General features: G+C 39.6%; 1 protein-coding gene across 2 annotated transcripts; it reads left to right on the top strand.

Moving 5' to 3' along the window:
• On the top strand, window positions 1–26,891 carry srpk1b (SRSF protein kinase 1b). 2 transcript variants are annotated; one of them, XM_061727697.1, is made up of 16 exons: window positions 1–66; window positions 840–894; window positions 13,135–13,262; window positions 15,738–15,846; window positions 16,991–17,078; window positions 17,161–17,248; window positions 17,596–17,702; window positions 17,792–17,957; window positions 18,545–18,570; window positions 19,052–19,277; window positions 20,028–20,444; window positions 21,449–21,543; window positions 22,467–22,574; window positions 24,800–24,869; window positions 25,087–25,179; window positions 25,490–26,891. In XM_061727697.1, the coding sequence occupies exons 1-16, from the start codon at window positions 54–56 to the stop codon at window positions 25,672–25,674; spliced, it is 1,974 nt and encodes a 657-aa protein (XP_061583681.1). In that variant the 5' UTR covers window positions 1–53; the 3' UTR covers window positions 25,675–26,891. The 2 variants fall into 2 exon arrangements, with proteins under 2 accessions (XP_061583681.1, XP_061583682.1); XM_061727698.1 differs by lacking the exons at window positions 1–66; window positions 840–894 and adding an exon at window positions 10,767–11,066.
• The last annotated feature ends 502 nt before the right edge of the window (window positions 26,892–27,393 follow it).

Raw genomic sequence — 27,393 nt, 5'->3', positions numbered from 1 at the left:
CTCAGATTTCTAACAGCCCTTGAACGCCTCTTTTCCCTTGACTGGTTTTCGGCATGGAAAGAAAAGGTACCGTTGTTAACTATAAGATAATGATTTTTACAGCAAATGTATCACGAAAACCTTGATGGTGGATTCTATCAGACTGGTTGTGTTTTTTTAGTAACAGTTTAAACTAACGTTACAACAAACCACCTAACAATGAGGGAAAAGTAGAAGTGGACCATGCGCTCTGTGTGTTGTGCCTTATGCTAGCTCTCGCTATCAGATTAGCTTCACTTTATGGAATAAGTCTGCGCAAAAAAACATTTTCATAAATAATAATAATTATTATTATAATAATGGTACCGATAATTTCAACCTGGCTGTTTCAGGGTCTTTTAAAAGATGATTCAGGACTCTGCGTAATAATGGGCATAAATGTTGCATTCACTGCGAAAAGCACCAAGTTGCTGTTAAGGCTGATTTATGGTCCCGCGTTACACCGACGCAGAGCCTATGGCGTAGTGTACACGTCGCCGTGTACCCTACGGCGTAGGCTCTGCGTCGATGTGACGCAGAACCATAATTCCGGCTTTAGCAGCTAAATAAATAAAAAAATGTCTGTATTACACAGCAAAGACCGATTTATTTCTTCTTTTAACTGTAACCTCCTAAGCACAATAACTGCTTATTTAAACCTTCACCATGACCTTCTGTTCAAGCCACGTCAGATACATTTTTCCACTAAAATTGAGGAGCTTGAATGTGTTTCAGCAGCAGTGTAATAATGTGGTGTTTTGCATGTGCACACATCTCTAAACGTGTTTTTGTGTTGCACCTGCTTCCCTTCCACTTTTTAGTACTCGCGATCCAAGCAAGGAAGAAGAGGACAAGGCCAAGGAAACCTGGCAAAAAGTAAGTAGGCAACCGCCTCCTGTTTTGTTTTCATGTCATAAGTGTGTTGAGTTTGGTCTGGAGTGAATAACAGAGGAGGACGTTTTTCTGACAACTGCTCATTGACATCTGGATGTAAAGTTTAAAGTTTACTGCTTCACTGAACTGATTACTGTAAAAGCATCAGTGTTACACTTGTACGTTACAGTTTGAGAATTAAATAAGAGCACAAATGTAAAAATGTGGGCCTTTTAGACAACAAGGCAGCAAATTAAAGCATATGGATGGTCTGAGCTTTCTGTTTTTATTATTTTGTTTGCTGAACTTTGTGACCATTTTGCTTAAATGTCAGAATTGCTCTCCTCCCTCTAAGTTAAATGTCAAATAGAGAGGTTGTGATGCCATTTTCTCTTTCAACCGATTCTGATACCTGGGATTTGTGTATTGGTTGATACTGACTACTGATCTGGTTTTTATTGATATTTTATTTCCTTTTTATTATATTTTTTTAATAATCAATTTTTTTTTAAATGTACCTCAAATAAAGAAATTCAAGAGCTACACTTAAAATGCAGCCACCAATAAATATGAAATAATAAAGGCATTTATGTTTTCACATTTAAATTAATTGGAGGGAAAGTAAACTGCTGCTCGGGATGTTCAATTATGCAGCGCAATCCATTATCTTCAGTGACAACAGGGACTTTTGGGTAACTTCTCATTGATTTCTTTTTTCAACTAGTGGCTTTTATTGGAAAAGTATGTAGACAGGAATTGGGTAAAGAGAGGGGAGAAGAGCAAAAGGCTGTGCCTCGAACCTGCTGCCTGCACTAGGACGTCAGCCTCTGTAAACGGCACCCGCTCAACCCACTGAGCTATCCAGGGCCCTATTTCTCTAATTTTTGAGAAGCAATCTTGAGACTTTGCTGCTGCGGTTCATCCCTTTTTCCCTTGGACTTTACTGCTCTGTAAATGCTAAATATGGTTTGCTTGTGTAACTTTTAGCAACGTTCATGCCACCTCTGGAAACTGCAGTCTCGTATAATAGGCATGTTGCAGTTTTCCTGGTGGGATTTTCTAGCCTAAGATAACACCATATTGCCAGCATAATGCTAATACTAGCTGGGTCCAACAACTCTTGTGCTGCTGATTCTCCTTTCAAAGACTTAAAACACGGCAGTATTGCACAACTTTTTGGGCTAACTTGTGGAGCAACAATAAGGAATAGGTTCTCTTCATAAAGATAACATGGTATCGAAGGATGAATAGAAATAATTTCTTGCAGTTCTCAATATCCTTATTTTCAGTAGAATCAGGAATAAGCATTCCTGGAAGATTATTCTTTTCAGCTTTTTTTTTTTTTTTTTCAAATATTTGATGTGATAATTCAAAATACTTTTTTGTGGAAAATGTGTAAATTTTTGACACAGTCATAGATATATTGATCATATTATCATGGTATCTTTGATGCACTGATGCCTATGGTATGTTTGCTACTAAAGAAAACTTAACATTATATGTTAAACTCAAGATGAGTTAACAGTTTTCTTTTGCAGCATCTCCCCATATGGTTTTTGTCCTTTTTCACTATAGTGCAAACTGAAATGGGAAATGGGGATGCTGTCCATGAGTAGAAAATGCATTAATTCATTCATGCACTTGTAAGAAACACGCATTGTAGCATATCACCTCCTATTTCTCCCTCACCCTCATACTCCTTCCCTCCCACTCTTGAGTCAGTCTCTCTGTTGTGGATGCTGTGATGAGAGGGACACTGCAGCCACAGTTCACTTGGAAAAACAGGAGAGAGGAGTCCACACCTCTTCCCAGATCACAATAATTTGAACTCTAGCTTTTAAAGAGATTTACAGATTTTTTTAATCCATCCACTTCAGAGTAGCAAAGCTGCAGGTTACTGTCCTCTTGATCATGTGGCTCCTGGACTGGATTTTTTCTATCAATACAGTTGTGGTAAAACTTGCCAGTGGTCTGACATGCAAGTGAGTAGCACAGCTTTTATGTTTGTATTTGAGATGGAAACAGAAAAAGTCAGACTTGGCTTTTTTGGACCTCAGTTAGCAATGTTTTGTTGGATTCCAATTTGCATATAGTTTCCTGTCTTCTTGGTAAACTGATGTATTTTTCTTAGTGTGTATGCAAGCAGTAAGTGATGTCCCTGTTGTAAATATGAGCCCACCTTTTGAAAAACAATGTTTAGATTTATTCATGACATGCACTTCTTTCTTTATGATTTTTACTTATTTATTTTGGAATGCTTGAGACATTAAACCACTTGTTTCTGTAAGTTTCTTGGCTTAAAGTGTAATTTTAGCACTGCATTAGGCTCAAGAGACTGAGCAGGAATGGCCTGTGTGCAGTATTTACCAGTGCTTTGGCTCTCTGTTGTATTTTACTTTTATCTCTCTTGCAGCCATAGCTGCGGTTCATTATATAACTCATCGAGTCTTTACTCTGCAGCCCACTACAGCTTTTTTCTCCCTCCATCCCTCTCCTGCTATTTGTCCTCATACTGCAGGTTAACCACTATCCTTTCTCCTCATTCTGTCAGGGACCAAAAGGTACATACATTTATGTATCTGTGTAAAGGGGAGTTGGTTCCATCTTCAGTCCATGAAAAGTGGACTAGATAAGGTTTTTGCTTTTTTCACAGTAATATTTTATATTGTCGTGAGAAAAAACAACTGGCAATGGTTGTAACTGATGCAGTAGAATACAAAGCCGTAGTGTCCTCCCTCTCCCTCTTTTACTGTCTTTTTTTGTGTCATTTGGTTTGCGGTGAAGTGCACCTTCTGCTTAAAATTGTACTTATAACATGAAAAAAACTGTTAATCAGCCTTTAATGACGTCAGGGCCCTTTTACATTGAAATTTTCATTTGAATATTCAAATTTAAAAATGGCTATTATTAAAAATAAAACTTAATTTAAAGGGAATTTAATCAACTTGCAAAACATTGTCTCAAGCATGGTGCTTCATCGCCTTCAGTAGGATTGGTGCTTAAATTTAAAAACACTGCACGACATTCATTTACACACTGTGTGCATTGCAGCCTCAGTACATTGACCTAGTACTGCTGCTTCATTCTGCTGATCAGGCACTTTGAATTGATTTTGTTTGGAGGGAGGAAGCTGGCACAGCAATCCTTTATGCACATCTTGGTCCCCAAGAGCCCTGTCTTCTTCTGTGCCCCTGTTTGTTTAATTCAGAGATCTCGTAGGGCTGGATGTGTCTAAACAATACAGCTAGAAGAAAGCAGGAGATGTTGACACGCGCTGTCATGTCAGATGTACTCTGGAGCGATGGAGATGTTAAGTGGTTGTGGTCCTGCATTAAACTCTGGCGCTTGAAAGCAAAATCACAATTCCCTGTCCCGTTGGGAAATGTGTCATGGCAGTTTAACATTTCAACTGACTTTTAGGTGCAGGAGAGTTTCATTATCAACTAAAGAAACGGCGCAAAACAAAAAAAAACACACCCAGATGTTAAAATACATAGGTAATGTTCAATTTTGATGGTGGGATACCTTGAACTGTGTTTTTGGATGATAGCCACAGAAGGCGTTTATCAGATTTGGCTGATTATCAGTCATCAATCACAGGGTTTAGTTTAAGCCTGTTACTTAATGTGAAAGGTATTTAATTAGAGCCAGATGAACTTGGTAATTCTGTTTATGAGGCCTCTGAAATTAAAGTACCGGTACCAACAATATCTTCCCTTTGTTCAGCAGGTGAGTCTTTCATCACTAGTTCTGCTGTGGCCTGGTTCAGGTTCAACGTATTTGTAGAAAGATATTTAGACTTTTCGTGTTTATGAGTTGGTATCCATTTGTCCAAGTGTTTATACACTTGAAAATAAAGCTTTTATTGAGCATACAAGAATGTGAACAGTTCTTTTCAGCCTAAGGAACCATAACTTTCTTCACTGTCTTCAAATTAAATGTTTTCCTCGTACATAATGATGACCCTGAATCTTTAATAAAACACTTGAAGAAATATCACACGAACGAGCATGCAGAGTTCCTGCAGAGCTCGTTGGCAAACAAACAACAGCATTCCGGCGGCTTCCTCAAACAACCAACGTTGTTCCAAACATTTGAAAAGCGTGAACAACTCCAACGAGACAGCAAGAAAAGCAGTTACAGAAAAGATTGCGCAGTTTATTGTGCTTGGTGACCAGCCCCTGTCAGTAGTGAGTAATGTGGGATTTCAACGCTTAATTCAACACCTCGAGCCTCGCTACATTATGCCTACCGGTAGTTCTGTTTTCACCACACACCGGACAGGTTGCCACTGGCAGTAGAATTTATCTGACTTTGGAAGTCATGACTTTTATTTATGGTAAATATGTCAAACAAAGCCTACTTTTAGTACATTTGTTTTTAAACTTGCTTGATTTTTTTTATTTTGGCTTTCATGTTGGGATGTTATTTATTTGATTTAATGCTACTGCCTATTTTATGTAAAAAAAAATGAATATCTAATAAATGGGTCAAGTTTTGTCATAATAACCTACTGTTGTGGACTATTCATCTCAGGAAGTATGTTATTCTCATTCTGAGCAATGTCACTTTATCAAGCCTTTTCTATTATTCCACACTACAAAATAAGTACTAAAAAAAGTGAATCTATTGGTCAGATCAGAGAGATGGAAATATGCGCTGGTATCGGATCGGTACTAGGGCTGTGGTATCGGATCGCACGTGAAAAAGTTGGATCAAAGCATCCCTACTTTAGGCATGCTTTTCAAAGAAAAAAGTCTTTTACAAAATTACAAGGTAGAAATATTTTTTGAACATGAACAACTGAATATTTTTTAATTTCCCAGCATTTTTTAAATATTCCAGCAGACATTATACCAACAAGGCACAATAACTTAAAATAAATAAATTAGCAAAATAATGTTTTTGGCCATCTTTGAGCTTACATTAGGCCTATAATGGCACTTTTGCACTAGTACCTACTCAGCTCGCTTCTACCCGCCACGGCCCCGTCTTGCGCTTTTGCACTAGGGGCTGAGGCGGGTAGAGCTGCTCCAAGCAGATACTTTTTCTGTAACCATTCTGGCGAGGTTCTATCCGGGCTGAGCCGGGACTGTTTCTGACCTCACCACCCTCCGCGCCACTGATTGGTCGGGGGCGGAGCCGTCAGACATTTGAATCAGGAAGCGGGAGTCAGCGCGAGAGCGACTCACAGCTCGCAGCGATTTTATTATACAGCGCAAAACGTCTGTTTGGTGATCCAACTCTGAGGTGCAGATGTTCATAAACCTGGTGGCTGACGAGAGAATTAAAAAAGGGATGTAGACGGGCTGTTTTACTCTTCAGCTCGTCCAACTCTCCAACACTCCAGCTGATTTCTCATCAGCGCCGACACAAACAAAGCGGTTGTGCAATCGAGTACATCACAGCAGCTTCACCCCAACCAGCACGGTGGCTTAGTGGTTAGCACTGTTGCCTCACAGCAAGAAGGTTGCTGGTTCGACTCCCAGGCCCAGCAGGACCTTTCTGTGTGGAGTTTGCATGTTCTCCCCGTGCTTGCGTGGGTTTCCTCCGGGTACTCCGGTTTCCTCCCACAGTCCAAAAAACATGCATGCTAGGTAAATTGATCATTCTAAATTGCCCGTAGGTGTGAGTGTGAGGTGTGTCTGGTTGTTTGTGGGGACTGCGGGTGGAAACTAGCATATCTGCTAAACCTGGTGTATTTACACTGCTTAATGTAGTGTTCATTAATATGCATTGTCCCGTCTAAATAAACTTTGAACTTGGAAAAACAAACGGGGACAAAACGGGTGGAGCCGCGACGAGCCGCACTGCGCCGAGCTGAGGAGGTACTAGTGCAAAAGCGCCATTACTGACATGCTGACCTTTTTGCTGCATTTAACACCGCTTTAACACCGCCCCTCACTCCACGCTGCTCGCTGTTTGATGGCGTCATCTAAACATGCTGTTATTAACGGTTCGTTTTTTTTCCCCCACTTATTCCACCGAACATCGAAGTGTTTTTTTGCTATTTTTGGGCCGAACAATTTCGGTTACCATTACCGGTTAACATTCGGTGCATCACTAATGATTAACCATATCTTCCATGAACTGTGATCTAGGCTGTCCATCCACCATCATTTCAAATGTTGCCTTTCACTACCAATGATACTCAAAACGAGTGCTGCTGAAGTTAAAACGAGCACTGACAGAGCAAACAAGCTTAGCTGGGACCCGCACCCATTTGTTAGCACAGCTGTCCTGGCAAACCTCAGTCCCACCTTGAATCGGCTGGCTGGTCAGGCAGAGTCTGCTTTCAATAAGGGGCAAGCTTCAACCTGGAAGTAGATTAGAGTAATTAGAGTTGCAACGACGCGTCAACGTAATCGATTACATCAATGACGTAAATACGTCGACTTGCATAGAGTGCATCGATGTGCCTTATGTACACAATATGTTATTTGAATCTTAAAAGATGACACTTGGTTTTAATCCATAATGAGCTTGTTCTCAAACTTTAATGTACGAACGAATACCATCCAGCAAACCTCACCTGTAGCTACTCTTGTTCATCTCTGGTCTCCCAACATACACCGTAGTCATGTAACTAGGTAGTTTCTTCTGCTGGTCACATTAGGTATCAGAGTTGATCCATTGCCTATCAACACACACAGCACCCTGACAATGGCTAGTACAAGTAACAAACATTAAGAGAATGAAACTTCTACCTCTCAAAACCGGATTCAAGCATCAGGTTTGGGACTTTTTCAAGGGGAAACCCAACAAAATGGTGCTCTGTAAAATCGTAATAGCGCATTACAGCAGCACAACCGCCATGCGTTAGCATCTCAAAGAAAACATTCTGTGGTTCTCAAACCTTAAAGTGATGCTATAACAATATAAGCATTTATCTCATTATTAAGTGACAGTAAATGCATTAGCCGCATTAAGTATAGTTTATTTTATAGTTTTCATGTGTAAGTCGTGGCTTGATCATTTTTTGGTGTGTAGAATAAAACAATGACGGTAACGGCTTACCTGCTTTAAAGTGTTCCAGCCTATTTGGGTCTTTTTTGAGCAATTACGACGAAACAACATTGAATTCTATTAATGTCAAGTTTGTGTTGTCTGTCAATATAACAGTTGGCAAATATACATCCCTCTTTGTGCTATCACCTGGTAAAAGATAATTTAAGAATAAAAAAGTAACATATTCAACATGAATTGTGCAGTGATTAACGCCTGTGATGGAAAACCGTTAAGTTCTGCCCAAAGTTGTAAGTCTTATGTTTAGAAGTATGGACTTTTACACAAAGTCAAACTGCTGCACCTTAAAATGTTAAAATGTTAAAATGTTTATACTGTAGATAGTAATACCACATTTGTTTATTGTTTATTTGTTTATTGTTTATTTTTTTACTACCAAAGAGCGAAATAACCGAATCAAATTCCTTGTTGGACAATGTTCGAACCTGGCCAATAAAGCTGATTCTGATTCTGATTCTGATGTCTTAAGCAGTGTTTGCACTTTTTGGGGTTTGAATAAGTTATTAGATTTATGGAGATTGTTCTGAATAAGCCAGATGATACAACACCTATGCTTTGGTTTATGTATGAAATCTATTTTATTTTTTGAAGTAAAAAGTTGTGAGTGGTAAAATGTATTATTTGTTGGCATTTAACAGAAAGATGTATCAAAAATGGGGGGGAAATTAATCTAAAAAAATTAAGATTAATATTAAGATTAAAAAAAATAATCGATCGATTAATCGAAAAGGAAATAATCATTAGTGGCAGCCCTAATGTTAATTGCGCTTCAAAGTTGGATACATTAACAAGGACGTCAATAGTGATTGACTTGCTTTTAGGGACAGCCCTAGTGGTCATTCAAGGATCTGAATGTTTGGCTAATTATGACTAGAAAACCAATGCAACCGCTTGGGTAAAACACAGGTGTAATAATAACAAATGGTTCTGATACATTGAGGCATCATGGCAAACCTTAACAAAGAGATTGTGAGGAAGTAATGCTTTTTCTTTTTTTTCTCTCTCTTCTTCTCGCCAATATTGCATTGCCTTTGACTGGCTGGCTGCTGTTAAAGCTGTTAAACATTGAGCTTGAATGCACCCAGAGAAAAAGCTAGTGGAAGTGTTGTTTTTGGGAAACTTCCTAGTCACCATAGTGATATGGTTGAGATGTAACAGTCTTTGGCTGTAAGTATGCCCTCATACAGCATGGGTACTGTTTAAGACATTTTTGTCATTGCTACACGTGGCATCCACTCTGTTTCAGTGAGTTAAACCCTCAGATTGGAAATTGTTGATCCACTACAGACCCTGTTCTAGTTTAAATTCAGCTGGTGTGGTCTAATAAAAACAGAAAAAAACAAAAGTGCGACGATGACACAGATGATTCCCTGAGTATCAGCTGTTGTGCAGCTGGAGTCCGCATTTGTAAGAGCAGTCTGCATTGGTGTGAAAATTTCCAGTTTATTCCCATGTATTGCCATATATATCCCCTAATTGCAATGTAAAGTTTCCAAACTGGACAATTGCTGGTATTTTAAGCTCTGACCCTGCAACAAAGATCGTGTATAGTATGGATTGTCATATGATAATGCATTTAGGATTGTGTAACGTGGATGGCTCTGACACTGGTTTGAAATATCAATGTGGATTGGTTTTGTTTTTAAAACGGCTTTTCAAAAATATAATTGCACAAGTGTGGTCATAGTAAGAGATGTGCAGAAATAAAACAGATACTCAACCTCAAAGGTAATATTAATGCCACCACTGCCATAACAGCTGCTTTTCAGGTTGAAACATCAACCCTAAAAGCAGCTGTTATGGCAGTGGTGGCATTAACATTCGGGTCAGGTTGAAGTAGAGATCCAGTGTAAAACCGAGAACACTGAACCTCAGCCCTTTTAGTTGTTTGTCTTCATTACAGTGTCAAACCCTGTACAATCCACTGACTTGGCTAACTAAATCTCTCAAAAACATTTTAGAGGTAATACACCCCTACATACTACTATGTACAAGATTTTATACAAAACCAGTATGCACCAGTAGAATAGTATATGTTTTTGAAAACAGCACATTTATTATTTCTTCTGCTGCTTCTTCTATAGATTTTTCCAGCACATAAAGGTTAAAAAAATTGTGCAAACATTTGTTACAGTGTGCTCGGAAAATGTACAGTTAATGGCTATAATCGCTTGGTTTCATGGAAGCTGCAAAGGCAATGATGTTTACATGCTTCAGTCAACTGGAGTGACCACATAGGAATGGAGAAATTCCTGCTCCTCCTTGTTGTTGTGTCTATTTATAAGTAGTTGTGTCAATTTTGATTTTAGATGTTATCAATAATAAAGACGAGCACATACCACTGGCCGGTACTTTGGTGAGTGGCTGCTGTTTTTAAAGTGCTTTATAAATAAAGTTTGAAATAGGCATAAACATACAAATTCCATTTCATTGATAATTTTACAGCAAGAGCATTTATTATAGAATAACAATGATATATTTCAGAATAATTTACTGTTGATGTCCAAAAGGAAAAAACTCTATCTAATTATTGCTGGAATGGCAGTCGCACAAGACGGATGATGATGGACAGTCAGAGGGGAAAGAGGAATGGTGTTGTTTTGATCTGATGAGGAGGTGGACTGGGGGGGGCTGATGTTGTACCTCACCTGCAATGCAGTGCTGCGCTCTGTCAGCCAATCATCTCGCAGCTGTTGATGAGGGAGGCTGGGCCAGAGGCTGACGACAGCCAAGGAGAGTTCTCGGTCACAGAGAGAGACTGTGAATCTGTGAGGGGAGGAAAAAGTGAGCAGGAATCGGTGCGTGTGCAGTGGTGCCCTGCAATCCAGTTCTCAGTCTGCTGCAGAGCCTCAACTATACGCTTCTCGACGCTTGTCTTTTTCCAGCGTTCTCTATTCAAGCCTATTCAAGGCAACCCCCCCTCCACATTTTCTCATCTTCTTAGCCAGTCCCTGCTTTTCAGTCATCAGCACAGATCACTTTCTGTTTCTCCATTCTACTTTTAACTCTCTGTCCAGTGGTGTGCTCTGAACCTCCAACCCCTTTTTATTTATTTTCTTCCTGTCTGATGGAGTAACGGGTTCTTTCAGCATCTGCACTCTGGTTCTCCGCCTTGCATCCCCTCTCATGGGCATCCGTGCATCTTGCAGGTAGGATGCATGTGTTTGTAGGGGGAAAGTTTTACACCCATGGACAGTCGCAGGTAATCTTGACATGGGTCCAAGTTTTTCTGGTTCTGCAGAAGTCCTTGAAGTATCCTTATGTCTGCCTTGACTCTGCTGTAAGTAGTGAGGGAAAAAAGGTAATATCATTTGGGAATGATGTTTTAATGCATTATTTAAGCTGCACAAAGGTTAGAATATCAGGTTCAATTAATTTGAAGGAACATTTGATTACTTTTAGGATGTGTTTTCTTTCCTCACATCTATCTATCGCTTTACAGCACTGTGTTACACATAATGGTGATTAAAATCACCTAATAAAGCTGCAGCGGACTTCAACAGAGGGTACTATAAGACTCTAGAGTAATACTGGAAAAGAAAAATGATAGTGACAGAGACCTAAATTTGAGTGTCGTCAAAGCTACTTAACCTCCACGCCTACAGGGGGACCTTGGAGCTAAAACTGGCAAAGGTTCCCTTGTGTCGCTTCATATATGAAGTGTTTTTTTAAATGCTGCAGGTCAGTATAGTTAAGTCATTAAACCATCAGATCTCTTGTGTAAAAGCATCACTTGAGTATCCATGAGCACAGATATTGACTCCAATACTGATATCGTGGGTGTATTATTACAAGTAGGCCAATCAGACAGGGTCTTGGAGTAAGTATTTGTCTTTGTTTCTCACTGTGAGTATTTATAATGCTGTCATGTATACTCTCCCTTCCAATTCTGAGGCTGAAAGTCTAAATCTTGTTTATCTTGGTAAACAATATTTAAAAAAAAAAAAGCTACCCATTAATTTAAGTTCAGAATTTAAAATGAAACGAACTTATTTTTAATAGATCAACGTTGAATATCCACATATATTTATGACCCATTCCTTTCAGGGTGTTATTTAAGTAGCTTTTTATTTCTTTAATAATTTAAATAGCATTCTGTTATTAAATGTACAAAAAAAATGCATCTAAAGATGTGTCTTGATGGTAAAATTGACCATTCTGCATTCATGAATAGAGTTTGCAGCGTTTATGAAATTATAGTAGATGGTTGTTAATTAATGGGTTTCTGGCTTCAGATCAATTAAAGGGAATGCTCAGAAATATTTTCTGTGTTTTGAGTGCAAATGTTTGGATGTTCAAAGTGACTGCACCTCTTAATTCCAACACAACCATGTAATATTGTTGGTTGCCTTGGCAATCTGAAAATATGTCTTATGAGTTACAAGGTACTGTGAGGACATAGGCCCTGATTTGAGTGTGTTTGTCTCCACAAAGTTTTGAATAATGCTGATATTTATTTTGTTTTGTTTTCCCCCATAACCTAGGAGGTAAATGGGATAAGCTGCAACATTAATTTCTAAAGAATCATGCTCTATGGGGGGGAAGTGCATTTGAGCTGAGATTCCACGCCCTAAAAGTGGCCACTATAAGCAGAGTTGTGAAGACATGGTGTAAATGGGAGTCTGTGTGTGTGTTTCCTGAACTGTTGTTGTTAAAGCACGTAACAGAAATATAAAGATGTCAAGAAATGGGGTCATGTGCAGGTGTTGTCTTGTATCACATTTGCGAATCCACTGTCAACAACCTAAAATGCGTGATCGTCCATTACTAGGTTGTTGCTGTACATAATACATTTACTGACTAGAGGAAAAACAAATTCGTCATTGCTGTATGCATGATGTTTATACTTTGCATTCACTGAAGCGATGCCAAAATGGATCTGCTGGTGATCAGAAGTCTGCAGCATCGATCTTTCGCTGGTGTCACCAGCGTTTCCTACTCAGTGGTAACTCTTTGGTAGGGGTCACAGTACATAAACAGTTGGCCCTGAATAAACTTGACAACTCTCTCACTTATTCTTATTTTGGTGAGATATAATAACTTATCCCATATCTTACCTATGAATTACTTTGGACAAAGTTTTTTTTTTTCCTTTTAACTCTTTCATGTATTTTGCTGCTGCTAGCGTTCCTTCAACTGCACTTCCTTTCTTATCCTGTCCATCTAATTTCTCCTCTTCCTTACCATCCTTGTCTGTGTTTTGTTATCTTCTCTCAGACCAGAGGCTCAGGGTCGTGGTGGCGGTCCTCAGCAGGGTCAGGCAGACTCTCCACTTCCAGAGCAGGATGAGGAGATCCTGGGCTCCGATGACGATGAGCAGGAGGATCCAAATGACTATTGCAGGGGTAAGGTTTGTCGCTCATCTTGCAGCATTGCTGGAGCTCAAATTGTTTTCCTCCATTTTCCTCCACCTTCATTCATGTCTACTTCTTATGGAGCTAGAACAGTCTCATAATTCACAAATGCACTGACCGATTCACAAATGCACACGACGATCCGCAAATGCACAGGACAAGATTCACAAATGCACAGAACAATTCACACGTGCGTATGACAAGATACACAAATTTATTTTTGATGCACACACAAATATAACCTGATTTACAAACGTTTTTTTGTCTGTGAGCTGTGCTGGATTTACGTGTGACTGTTGAGACTCTCCTGATGTGACTCGATCCACAAATACGTTTTTTTTAACACGGAAGGATCTGAAACCAATCAGATATCTCTTTGTTTCAGCCAATCATAAGAGCGCACCCCACGTGGGGGACAATTTACTCGTAAACCAATCAGATTAAAGGGGCGGATACACCTGCTGTTTGAACTGCGCTTGCGTTGTTCGCTTAGAATAGTGATTTAATATTTCGAGTTGGTGGAGTAAAGATAAATAAACAAGACAGCAACACGGGATGGAGAGGAGATCACTGCTCTGCTTTCCTTGTGATCTCGGTAAAGAAAACGGCGCGATCGGAGATGGTTTGTCGGGCCGTTCAACCAGAGCTGTCGGGAGACTGGAGAGCTCCAAGTCCTGCCGATGCAGCAACTGATGATGAGAAACATCGGATGGTTTGACGACGTGTTACATGAGATTGTCCCGCTGATTCAGCTCAGAACCAGACGGACCGCAGCAGAGAGCTGGCCGTCATCTTTCTACCTGACGGGGACGAGCTGCAGCGTCAGGTAGAGCAGCACGCGCATGTCGTCAGGAGTTTAATTTACCAAAATATCTGGAGCAAAGTCGGTATCGGTCGACTGATAACTGAAGAACCTCTGTATCCTGCTCAGATGTTTGATGATCGGTGGACTAAACCCCGAACAGCATCATCACCGCTGCATCTTCCCATGAGCAGGACTCTGTCTGCACCAGGACTGTCCTGATCTACCGCCGCTGTTTTGACACGTTTGTCTCTGTGCATCAGCGATGTGGGTCATAAATGTGAGGATAACAGCTGCTTGTTTCCGACCTCTGCGTCTGGTCACTGTGGTCAGCTGGTATCTGACCGGGACCAGCGCCACTCGCGGCCGGAGCGAGAACTGCAGGTCGCGTTATGAACAGCAAGTATATTCGCCCCCGTCATTTGACGCGTCGACAGGCTCGTTCACCTGAAAGACACCTGTAGTTCAAATACATAAATATATCCAATGTTTCTCATCATCAGTTGCTGCATCGGCAGGACTAAGAGCTCTCCAGTCTCCCGACAGCTCTGGTTGAACGGCCCGACAAACCATCTCCGACCACGCTGTTTTCTTTACCGAGATCACAAGGAAAGCAGAGCAGTGATCTCCTCTCCATCCCGTGTTGCTGTCTTGTTTATTTATCTTTACTCCACCAACTCGAAATATTGAATCACTTTTCTAAGCGAACGACGCAAACGCAGTTCAAACAGCAGGTGTATCCACCCCTTTAATCTGATTGGTTTACGCGTAAATCGTCCCCCACGTGGGGTGCGCTCTTATGATTGGCTGAAACAAAGGATGATATCTGGTTGCAGATCCTTCCGTGTTAAAAAAAACATATTTGTGGATCGAGTCACGTCAGGAGAGTCTCAAAAGTCACACGCAAATCCAGGCAGCTCACAGACAAAAAAACTTTTGTAAATCAGGTTATATTTGTGTGTGCATCAAAAATAAATTTGTGTATCTTGTCCTACGCACGTGTGAATTGTTCTGTGCGTTTGTGGATCGGCGTGTGCATTTCTGAATTATGAGACTGTTCTAGCTCCATAACTTCTGGCTTTCCCAGTGGAAATAAAGAATAGAATTGGAGGATTCTTTTCAGTTGCTGTGACGCCGTCGTGAACCCTTCTCCGTCACTCCGTCACTAGCTTCCGGCTTTTCCGGTCACAGTGAATCAAAGAGATAAGGACAACTATTGTGCAAAAAACCAAAACAAAAAAAATCACACACACACGAAGAAAAGAGCGCTGAAAGTTCACTACTGCTTCACGAACCGGAACTGGAAATGCGTTGCTACCAAGCAAACCGATCACAGCCCTCTCGGCCTGCGTTGGGTCTGCGTCGCCTCGACGCATTACATTTTTTGGGAGGTGCACGTCAGGCTACGGCGTAGGCTACAGAGAGCCTCCCGCGTTGCCGCGTACCCTACGGCGTAGGTTTAACGCAGAACCATAATTCAGCCTTTAGCCTTTGTTCCCTTTTCAAAAATGTACATGTGAATAAACTTGAAGAAGTAGAGTAAGCTAACAGTCAGTTTTTACAGATAGAAGTGTTTATGTTTACCTGAAATCCTGCAACAGTCAGGATCAGCGATTGTTAATTAATATTATTATTATTATTATATTGTATTTGTCTTTGTTCAGGTGGATATCACCATGTCAAGATAGGAGATTTATTCAATGGGCGATACCATGTGATCCGTAAACTCGGCTGGGGGCACTTCTCCACTGTGTGGCTGGCCTGGGACATCCAGTAAGTGTACGCTTCCACTCAAACTGAGACTTTGAGTATTATGTTTCCAATAATGACGCTTTAATATAGTTTATTTCCCTAAATATCAAAAAATCATGCCATATGCATACACAGTAAGTAAATAAAAGTCACTGTGAGCCAAAACTATAGCCATGTTCCTACTTGAAGACAGTATTTATGAATGTGTTCACAGTAATGCTGTCAGTCTGAGCGGATCATACTCTTAAAGTCAAGATATTTGACCCACTCCTATAATGTTTAGTTTTTTTTATTTGTATCTTTTTAAATCAAACTGTTTAAAGCGGAAGTTTGTACAGGATGATACCTCAAACAGAAAAGCAACATATTTAGTAGTAATTGTACAACTAGACTTTGTTACAGTTACTGTTTTAGTAGTTTTTATGCTCATTTTGAAGCCACCATTTACTCTACCAGTCAAAAGTTTGAACACTCTTTCCCATATAAATGAATGGGAAGATGTGTTAAACCTTTGACTGGTGGTTTAAGTTTTCAGTTCATTGACACTGAGGGCATAAATCTTCGATGATAGCATGATATTTAAAGGCACATGCTAACAGAGTGCTCTGCCACCTCTGTGAATGAGTAAGGGCAGCATGCAGCACTGTGTGCATAAAATGCGTTTTATGGTGTTAATTGCAAAGTAAAAATTTCTCACAAGGCAAAGGTTGCACCCACAAAGTGCCCATCAAGTTGTAACGGGTACTGTAATTTTCACATGCCATTTGGGTCTGCTTTTATTATATAAATGTAAGTTTTATTTCAAGTGAAAAGACGGCACTTAATTGTCTGTTTGCTGCTTTTGGTCCCTGACAGACCAGTAAACTTTATTGATCCCACAGTGGGGAAATTTAGATGTATCAGCAGCAGAACAGGGCTGGGAAAACAAAAACTAAAGAAAAACAACACCCAAAGGCCATAAAATACTGTATAAAAAGTAGACTGACATAAAAAATATATGTGCTGTATATCTGTACATATACACGCAATGTGTGCAAACCCCTAGCATAAACACAAACTATTCACAATTTACAATCCGAAAAATCATATTAGATAATACATATTTAAATGTCACTTGTGTGGTTGTAATGTGCTTAATTAGCAATTATGTTCTTGTCATTTTCAGGGAGAAGCGTTTTGTGGCCATGAAAGTAGTAAAAAGTGCTGAACATTACACAGAGACGGCTCTAGATGAAATCAAGCTGCTCAGATCCGTAAGGCACTTAAAGATCGTCACAATGGTTCATTCCCCAGTTGTTCAAGTTCTTACTTTTCCCACATTTTGCATTCCCCCAGGTGAGGAACACAGATCCCAGAGACCCCAGTAGAGAGAGAGTGGTGCAGCTGCTTGACGACTTCAAAATTTCTGGCATGAATGGAACCCGTATCCTCTGGCGCGAAAGAAACGTCTTCAGAAAACTGACATCTTTGTATTTTTTCATCAGGTTGCAAAGAATGAGCAAAGTAATATGTTATTTCATTAAAATACACCAGTTATTGATCTTGGAAAAACAGTTCTCTGTTTGTGCCAGCTGCGGGTGGATTTTCCAATGCTATTATTTTTCGAACAGAGAGCAGTAATATAAGAACTAGTTAATTACTTAGCGTGTTTCCATGGTTTCGTTGGCTCTATATAACATCCAAAACTACACCCCTAAAGCTTTGATGTTAATTTAACTAGATGAGAGGCAATTTGTGAATCTTATCAGTCCTTGACTTGTGCTTCTTCAGATGTGTGTATGGTTTTTGAGGTACTGGGCTACCACTTACTGAAGTGGATTATCAAGTCCAATTATCAAGGCCTACCCCTGCCCTGCGTTAAAAGCATTATACAACAGGTATGAAGATTGTGCCTTTGTTAAATTGGGCAACTTTTAGCTTTAATCCAGAAAACGCTTCATCCTTGAGACCTTTTTCTCCACTACAGGTCCTCCAGGGTTTAGACTACCTCCACACCAAGTGTAAGATCATCCACACAGACATCAAACCAGAGAACATTCTGCTGACGGTCAACGAGCCCTACATCAAGAAGATGGCTGCTGAAGCCACACAGTGGCAGAAGTCCGGCGCTGCTCCTCCCTCCGGATCTGCAGGTCACAACTTCTCTCTCCATTCTCTGTTGAACAAGTTTAGCTAGTTTGACAAGAAGTCTGACAATAAGCTTGTTGTTTAGGAGCTTTATGAATTTAAGATATTTATATCTTATGGAATCACATTTATTTAGTAGTTTACATCAAATATACGATACTCAATTGAAATAATTACAGCCAGCAACTGTCCCTGGTTATTTATTGTTTTGTTGGAACCTATGTTAAGATTGTTTGGTTCAGATTATTAATATTAGTAATAAAAAGAAGAAGAATGGTTCTTCTACCCCTGTGTCGTAATCCTCCGTACTGTAGGTGATGCAAATTTTTAGAAACTTGAAGGGTGTTGTATTTAAATGTGTTTCTAATAATAGATGAGACCTTAGCCAAGGGTCACTATGGGCTCCCACTGGATTGGTCCCCAGCTTGAATTTACTGTGTATAACGCCTGCTGAGCCCAGCGCCGCTGCTGAGATGGTTAATTAGGACAGAATGACCTCAGCCAGCGAAACAGAGTAGGAATTGGGGAGCATATGGATGAGTTGCACCTCTAGCAATAATATAATATTCTCATATGTGCCATTTTCTTACAGTGAGTACAGCCCCAGCACCCAAACCAGTAAGTTTTATTTTTTCTCCTACCGCAGATTATGATTTAATTTGTATTTATTTTTTTACCTTGTCTGCACAGATATTAATGGTTGATACCATGCTGGTAAAAACCTAAGGCATATATATGTGCATTGTTACTATATTTAATATATATACATATATATATGCATACATACGCATACGCATACATATATATATATATATATATATATATATACACACACACACACACACACACACACACACACACACACACACACACACACACACACACACACACACACATACAAACAAACAAACCCAGTGGTTTTTTTTGGGGGGGGGGGTTGACATCCGCTGCTAAACCAGGAAGCAAGAACACATGGAGGCACACGTCGAACACTGGAAATCTGCAACAAAAACCACAAACGAAACGCGAAACCGACATTTTCTTGTTATGTGAACACAGATGCACACAAACCTTTTTTTCTCTTGTCATCACTCCCAAGCTGGTCAAAATGTCAAAGAACAAAAAGAAGAAGATGAAGAAGAAGCAAAAGAAGCAGGCAGAAATGTTGGAGAAGAGGATCCAGGAGATGGAGGGGGGAGCAATGCCTGATGGTGGAGAGGAAGAGGATGACGAGGAGACAACAGAGACCACGGAAGATACAGCTTCCTCAGCCAGCCTCTCCATGTCGGCCACTCTTCAAGATATCACCAACCACACGAGCGCAGGTGAATAAGTGGCCACATCCTGCTTCTGAATCTGGATACTGAATGGCTCATAAGCTCACCGGTATTTGTCAGCTTTAGCTCCTACTTCGACTGAAGGTGTTGAGGGCTGCAAGAGTGGGTGCAGCTCATCTAATCTTTTTTTCTTTACACTAACATATTTATTGTTGGGATTGTCCCTTGTGAAGGCTGTGCAAGTGCAACAATTTGAGGACAAAGAAAGACAAGATTGAGTACATTTGAGATGTCTGGAAGAGCAGTGGTGCTTAACTCTTCATCTTTTAGTTGTGGTCAGATGTTACCTCAAAGCCATGCTGATTACCAGAAATGATTGTGTAGCACGGTTTAAATGAGACTGTGTAGTGCTATCATAGATTGCAGTACGTAACCTTCGGTGCACCCAGTGAACTCACCTACTCTGGCTGTGAGAGCAGATGTAACTGCTTTGTTTAGGGTGGTCTACCTGTGTTTTAAAGACAACAAACAAATAAAAAAAACCTTGTCTCTAAAAGCTTATTTTTGTGGACAGATGATCTGTGCCCGAGTGTATTATGATTTCAACGAAATTGCAAAATACCAATAATAATAATAATACTACCCACAAAACAACTTGTCTTTGCATAAATACTGTCACATTGGTGATACACAGGGCAAAATATACATATAACCTTATAAACCTCGACTTTTGTGCCAAGTCTTAACAAGCAATGATCTTTCATTGGAATTAAATGAAACTGAATCTTTTTGCCACAGACTCGACTCCCGACGAGCAGCCCCAGCAGACGCCTCCGCTTGGTGAACAGAGACGGGATGCAGGCAAGGAGGGGACCAGAATGGAAGTCAACTGCAACGGCCTAGCTTCCTCGCCAAAGAGCAAGGCCAGTCCAGAGGCACATGAGACCAAACAGCTTACAGAGGAACAGGAAGACCAGCAGAATGCAAACCAATCAGAAAACACAGAGACCCAAGATGCATTATGTAACCAGGAGGAGCATCCTGCCTGTGATGCCCCACTCGGAGAGCCTGACCCTGCCCTGCAGCAACTCCCTGCATCTCTCAACCCAGACATCACCGTAGAGCGAAAGGAGGGGGAGAACGATGAAAACAAGGCGGAGGGCATTGATGCTCCAGAGGAAACAAAAATAGCGATTGAAGAGGTCGACCAGAACAGTAAGTTCTGGTAGAAATCTGTTTTTAGGGCACTTAACCCACACTTCCACAGTCTGCTACAAAATATTATATATAATTTTAAATATTAATATTATTATTTTTGTGTTTTTCATTATCAAATGTTGAGAGGCTGCCCAAATAACCTTTTTTGCCACAATGTCCCACTTTTTGGCACCTTTCTGCTGGTGTATACAGCAATGGCAGCGCATAGCAAATCTCCTTAGACAGCCCAGGAGATGTGAGAGACGCTGTCTCAGAGCTACGATGTCACACTGTAGCTGATGCGGTTATAAATGTCCACTCCACACATCTGCCACTTGAATCACAATCCAGGCCGAGGCTTACCGTTCTAGACCAGTGCTGCTCAGTGGAAATTTGATTTGAATTTATAAAAAATGAAATATTTATTGATAACTATTGAACTATCATATTGATCGTGATAAGTCAAGCATACGCCTTGTAGGAACATGAATAGTGATTAAATCATAGAAAATTATTTGACATTGAATACATATATTACAGTACAGAATACAGTATATTTAAAATCTGATTTTGCATAATCCATATGAGAAAGATGTCCTAACCGTTTAAAATCAGATTGTGCTGTAGTTCCTGTAATGAAGTGTACATTACATCACATACACTGAACTTCAAAAACAGCTGAGGCGCTGAACTGTGTGGGCAGCATGGTTTCAGTTTAGCTGAAGCTGAGTGGGCCGTGTCAGAGCTAAGGTTGTGTTAGTCAGACTGGGGCCTATAGATGCTGTTCTTTGCTCACTAACTCCCTTCACCTTGTGTTTGATACTCATCCTGCATTGCATCTTTAAATACACTTTTGACTGCAAACTGTATAGACGCTGTATGGGCAGCCTCCCATTTAAAGTCATCCATCAACAACATGCCAAACTATTAGTTGGTTAGTTTATGTGATCACATAGTTGAATTTTGCTTTGTGTCAGTCCCTCATCAGCTCATGTCTGCTTCCCTCCTCTTGTCTCTGCCAGGCACAGCAGGAAGCATGCTGATAAACCCCCTTGAGCCTCTAAATGCTGACAAGCTGCAGGTTAAGATCGCTGACCTCGGCAATGCCTGCTGGGTGGTGAGTAAAAATACACACCAGTCAGACACAGCATTCAACTAATTACATTTTGTTTGTCTTGTGACACCACTGCACCTCTAAGCTGTAGAATCATGGACTCTACAGGCCCTCTGTCTTGCATGAGACTGGGAAGTTGGTAGCACATCCTTTGGGTTGCAGGATGGGGCTCCATAAAGCACTCCTTAAACACACTGCCCAGATCATGTCTTGCACTTTTTAGTTGTGTTCCTTGGGTTTCAAGGCTCTTTTTGGTCATTAATAATGAGGTGTACTGGTTTTAGTCTTGTGGGTTATTGCTTATATGTCCTGGCTCTTTTATTATTCTTAGTGATGCACCGAAATGAAAATTTGTGGCCGAAACCGAAACCGAAAATAATAATAAACACTTGGCCGAATACCGAACAATACCGAACATGGTTCAGCTGTTTTTCATTTATTTTGCCAATTTTTTCACCATTGCATGAATCAAATACATTTGATTTAGGCATGCTTTTCAAAGAAAAAAATCTTTTACAAAATGACAAGGTAAAAAATATTTATTGAACATAAAAAAATGAAATTTTTTTAATTTCCCAGCATTATGTTGTTTTGGTTCCACCTCCTGGTGAATGTTAGGTAAAATTCTTATGGGGTTAGTTTTTGGTTGGCCAACGATTTATGTAGTGCGCAACGTTACGGGACGGAGCGGCCAGTCTATTTCCTTATTTTACAACGCTGTTATTAATTGTTCGTTTTTTTTCCCACTTATTCCACCGAACACCGGAAGTGTTTTTTTGCCATTTTCGGCCGAACAATTTCGGTTACTGAACAATCGGTGCATCACTAATTATTCTTAAACACGTAAAAATGTTGCCCTTTAATATTTAGTTTGAAGTCAGTTTAGACTGCTGCATCATTCACAATTTCTCCCTTCTTTTTTGCAGCATAAACATTTCACAGATGACATCCAGACACGGCAGTACCGTTCACTTGAGGTGTTGATTGGATCTGGCTACAGCACTCCAGCAGACATCTGGAGCACAGCCTGCATGGTAAAACAGACATGTTTATGTACACACACACACACACACACACACACACACACACACACACACACACACACACACACACACACAGCCCCAAGACAACAGAGGGATGCGCTGTCATGCAAATGATGAGAGACGGTCAGACTGTCATTGCACCAGCAAGCTCAACAAAAGCCTGAACTCCATTTCTGTGAGGATGGGTATGACATAGGGAGGTACAATTTTGGAATTGTAATTCCCCCCCCAGTATTCTGATTCAATATCCACCCGTCGCCCCCGCACCACCTTTTAAAGAAAAAACAAAGAAAAAAACCCTAAAGGGTGATCTTAATACTAACACAATGTTTTATACATTTAGTATAAAATGTTCATCCCAAAGACTAGGCATCTTTGTTTCAAGTCTTGCATCCTTTAATTTAGTTATTAAATACAATATACAGACTATTAATAGTATAACTAATGCCTTTTTCTTTTTTTATTAGACATTTTTAACCAGATAACTTCAACACCACCAACCAACAAATCTACCTCAAAGACATAAAGTATAAATATAAAAGTACCAGCAAAACAATTAAGGTTATTCATATTTGAAAGAGTTAATTGATTAATCTTAATAAAAATTCTAGTTTTGCAAAATATTTAATATTGGGACCAATTAAAATACAGTTAAATTGAACTATTTAAGATGTTCACAAATCAAATAATAAAAGAAATTGAATGTGCCCCAGAGTTAATTTAATCCTAGTTTGAGCAGTGAATGGAGACTGACGAGTTACGATCTCCCTTACTCACGTGAAGGTACATTTTAAAAAAGGGGGATAAATCAGCATCACACTGAAGAGTATTGTGGTTTTAATCAGAGCTCGGATCCTAAGATTAAGTTCTTAGTAATCAACATCCCACTACGAGATAAAGTAACCATCAAGGAGGTTCATTGGCTTAATTGTTGAAAATGTTTTAATTGCATATTTAAAATATTTCTCTTTTTTTTTTTTTTAAGTGCTGGAACACGTTTGTAATTGTATTTGTGAATTAGCAACGTTAGCACGGCCTGCTCTAAACACATGACACTGCTCAGCATCTCTTTAAAAAAAAAAATAATAATAATCTGTCATTGGATGTGCCGTTACTCTTGGAGACTAAAGTTTCAGCTGATCTAGCTTGGTTAATTAGCGCAACATATTTAAAGCTCAGCATGCGAAATTGAAGCAGTCCTCTGCTCACTCTCGCATCACGTGATAACTTGGTAATTGCTCATTGCCATTACAAAATTGCGTTTTATGATATTGATATATAATTACTTGTTCAGCGCTTGTATGTCAGTGTTGGTAATGAGCTTTAGTTAACTCTGGTGTTCTCTGTGTGATTGGGCTCATGTCCTGGAAACTTTAGAACTTTTTTTTTTTTTTTTTTCCCCCTCTTTTTTCTTCTTTTTTCCTTTTTTCTTTTTTTTCTTTCTCGAAATTTTGACTTCTCAACATTTCAACTTTTTCTTGAAATTTTGACTATTTCCTCGACATTTCGACTTTCGCCATTTGCCTTCATTCTCAGGCTTATACAAGACTTCATTTTTTGCGGCTCCAGACATATTTGTTTTTTGTGTTTTTGGTCCAATATGGCTCTTTCAACATTTTGGGTTGCCGACCCCTGCCTTAGAGGGATTCCTTTGCAATATAATTAGTTGGCAGTAGTTCACACTTTAAAACAAAAAATTAAAGAAACAACAATATTCCTACAGCACAGCCCTTCATTTTTTAGAGAACTACATTATGGTGAGAAATGTAGCAACTTAAACCATAACCATAACACATTTTAGTCTTGTTCAATACAGAAGAATGTTTGCTGTGAAAATGATGTTCCCTTCAAAGAAAAGATTAAACCAATAGTGTTTTGAATGTAAGACAGACTCATATACCTCAAAATGTGCTAATTACCTAAAGAAATACACACAAAAAACTGGAAATATTTGAACTTTAAGATGCATTCAGGGTCAGTAATAATAACTGGCCACATTTGACAGATGCCTTGTCAATAGTGTCGCAACTTTCTGTCATCTCACAACAGTGACTCCGAAACACTGTTTTTGAGGGAAATGTAGATTCAGATTAGTTGAAGTCACGACTGAATGTCCACATTACCTTGCTTTTTAAATTTGTCATACTAGTCAATGTATCTGTAATTAAATCCACACATGTATTTGTTGTTGACTTGTTGTTTGTCTGTTTCCTCAGGCATTCGAGCTTGCAACTGGAGATTATCTGTTTGAACCCCACTCTGGAGACGACTACTCCAGGGATGAAGGTTAGTGTTGCCAAAACATCAGATGTTTTTTTTTTTTGTTTGTTTTGTTTTTGTGCAGGAAGAAAAAGCAGTGAAATTTAAATTATGCATATACATTTGAAGCCACAAAAAATCTGAGCAGCTCTCATCTTTTCTTACAATTTTTGTCAGATATATTAGTGTAGGTGTTTTAATACTGCAGGTTACTGTGCACTTCATCACATTTGTTTCCCTGCAGACCACATAGCGCTGATCATCGAGCTGCTTGGTAAAGTTCCACGGAAGCTGATCTTGGCGGGCAAATACTCCAAGGAGTTTTTCACCAAGAAAGGTAAACACATCCACCCGCTACCAGCTGCCTGCTGTTGCTGCGTTCAGTTAACACTTTTGAATCATGCACCACTATTTGGTCCGTGAGTTTCTATTTCAGTCTAAACACCTGACAGCTCAAGGGAGCAACCATCTGCTCATTTCAGAGCAGAAACTTCCAAATTAAATGCTGCTGTTTCAGGTTCACAGAAGCAGGAGTGGGGATTTATCCTTTTTAGAAACACTGCAGCGTGCTGCAAGACTGCCACTCTCTTCTGGTCCTTTTGTGAGATTCATCTCTGTAATTAAGTTGTTATACGTGTTTCTTTTAGGTGACCTGCGTCACATCACCAAGCTGAAGCCGTGGGGTCTGTTCGACGTCTTGATGGAAAAGTACGAGTGGTCCAAAGAGGAAGCCAACACGTTCAGCAGCTTCCTTCTGCCCATGCTAGACCTGGTGCCTGAAAGGAGGGCCACTGCGGCCCAATGCCTCTCCCATCCATGGCTCACTTCCTAGAGGCTGCCCATGCTTGATGTCACACCCTCATATTGTGAAAGGATCAATTTAGTTTTAAAGCTCTGAACTTGAACGCGTACGGTAAACATTCATCGTGCCTGCACCAAATTGTCATGTCTCAGCCTTCCTGCATACACCTAAAACGATCGAGAGAGGAAGTGCTGCCAAGTCTTTCTCCTCTTATAGATCTCACCTTTTATAGAAGGAGCGTTAGGTTCTCTTGTATTTATGGCTCATCTTTATGTGGCCTGCATAGAATCAATCAATCAAGTTCATTTGTTTTCCTTACTGCAGATGTCTCAACTGCTCATTATTCACTGTCCGATTTAAAATCAGTTTCTTTTTTTCTTTTACAAAAACAAGAAAGAATACTAACAGAAAGAAAGCTTGGAATAAATGTAAGAAATGTTATCTCAGTTCACAGAGGAGCCAAATTTGTCTGTCTCCCAGACTTTATTTTTCCAGCTTTGATGCATTTGGTTTTAAACAGTGTTCTCAAACTTAATTGCTTCATAGTGCTAATTGGAATGAAGAGCTAATAGTCACCTTTTTAAAAAGCACCGATAAGTTGCATTGATCTTCATAGACAAATAGATATGTTTTGTACATTTGTGCAGAGAATGCACCAGGGTAGAAAGTTTACTTTCCATGTATCGTTCACCAAGGAGATTCATACAGTTGTGCTCTGGGAACCACGCCATTAGTTCAGGTACCGTCTTGCTGAAAATAGTGTTTTCTAGCTTCTGTATTATTTTGCATTCTATCAATTAAGGCGTTTTGGTTCAACACGGTGTGATCACAAATCAGATTCTCTCTTCTGACTGAATAGTTGACGGATAAATTAAAAGAATGCTGTTTCCTTTTTGGAGAGGCTTCATCATTTCCCACATGAACGTTGAGCGTACAAAAATGGTGTAACCAGGAGTCGGCAGTTTCTGAACAAGACGGTGAGCAGGAGCGCAATCTAAAGGGCTTAAGAAATACTACTTCAGTGGTTTTTGAACAAAGTTTCAATCATTATCAGATGATCACCTTTGTTTGAAGTTCACAAGGTTTTCTGCTTCACAGGGACATGCTGGTTTGGGGGAAAAAAAGATTTTACTGAATACAAATAATAACTGAATCCCATGCTTGCTTTTTCTATGAGCTTATGTCCATGTCTTCCTTCTTTGTTTACTTCTTCCTGTACATAATAAGAATAAACATTTTTCAAAATCTGTTTGCTTAGTTTTTTAACATTTAAAACAGAAATCATTCAGAAGCTTTATTGTGCCACTATGTGTTAACATGGCGGCTACAAGTGGTTTGTGCAGAAGTAGTATCTGACTGCGTAACAGTTAAGACAGGAGGGGAAAAAAAAAAAGATTCACACATTTTTTTTAGAGAGATGTTAAATCATTTACAGAATTCCCAAAGTCATATAGGTGTGAGACTCATGAATTGAATGACATCTGAAATTAAATCACGTCTGCTGCTTTGATCATCAGAAGACACAAAAGGTTCAAAAACAATCATTTAAACTTTTGCCGTTAAAGTTGGAAAATGTTTTCAAAATGTTTTTATTTTTGATGAGCCTGCAACAGGAGTATTAAACGTCTAGTTATCAATTATGTAACAAATAGTCACAGGAGCTACAGTATTTAGTATCAGAAATGAAACTAGAAATATAAAGCAAAGCTGGAACAAAACAAATACTAAAGATTACCCAACAAATTAATA

Source organism: Cololabis saira, chromosome 8 (genome assembly GCF_033807715.1).
Source record: "Cololabis saira isolate AMF1-May2022 chromosome 8, fColSai1.1, whole genome shotgun sequence".
In the NCBI taxonomy this organism is placed as follows: Eukaryota; Metazoa; Chordata; class Actinopteri; order Beloniformes; family Belonidae; genus Cololabis; species Cololabis saira.
The sequence above is the reverse complement of the archived record's forward strand: the minus strand, read 5'-3'. Positions and strand labels throughout refer to the sequence as shown.

What these genes read in the sequence shown, in the direction of transcription:
- srpk1b (XM_061727697.1), top strand. An exon ending in TTAAAAGCATTATACAACAG is followed by an intron (nt 17,703 to 17,791) that starts GTATGAAGATTG and finishes TCTCCACTACAG; the next exon opens with GTCCTCCAGGGTTTAGACTA. An exon ending in CAGCCCCAGCACCCAAACCA is followed by an intron (nt 18,571 to 19,051) that starts GTAAGTTTTATT and finishes ATCACTCCCAAG; the next exon opens with CTGGTCAAAATGTCAAAGAA.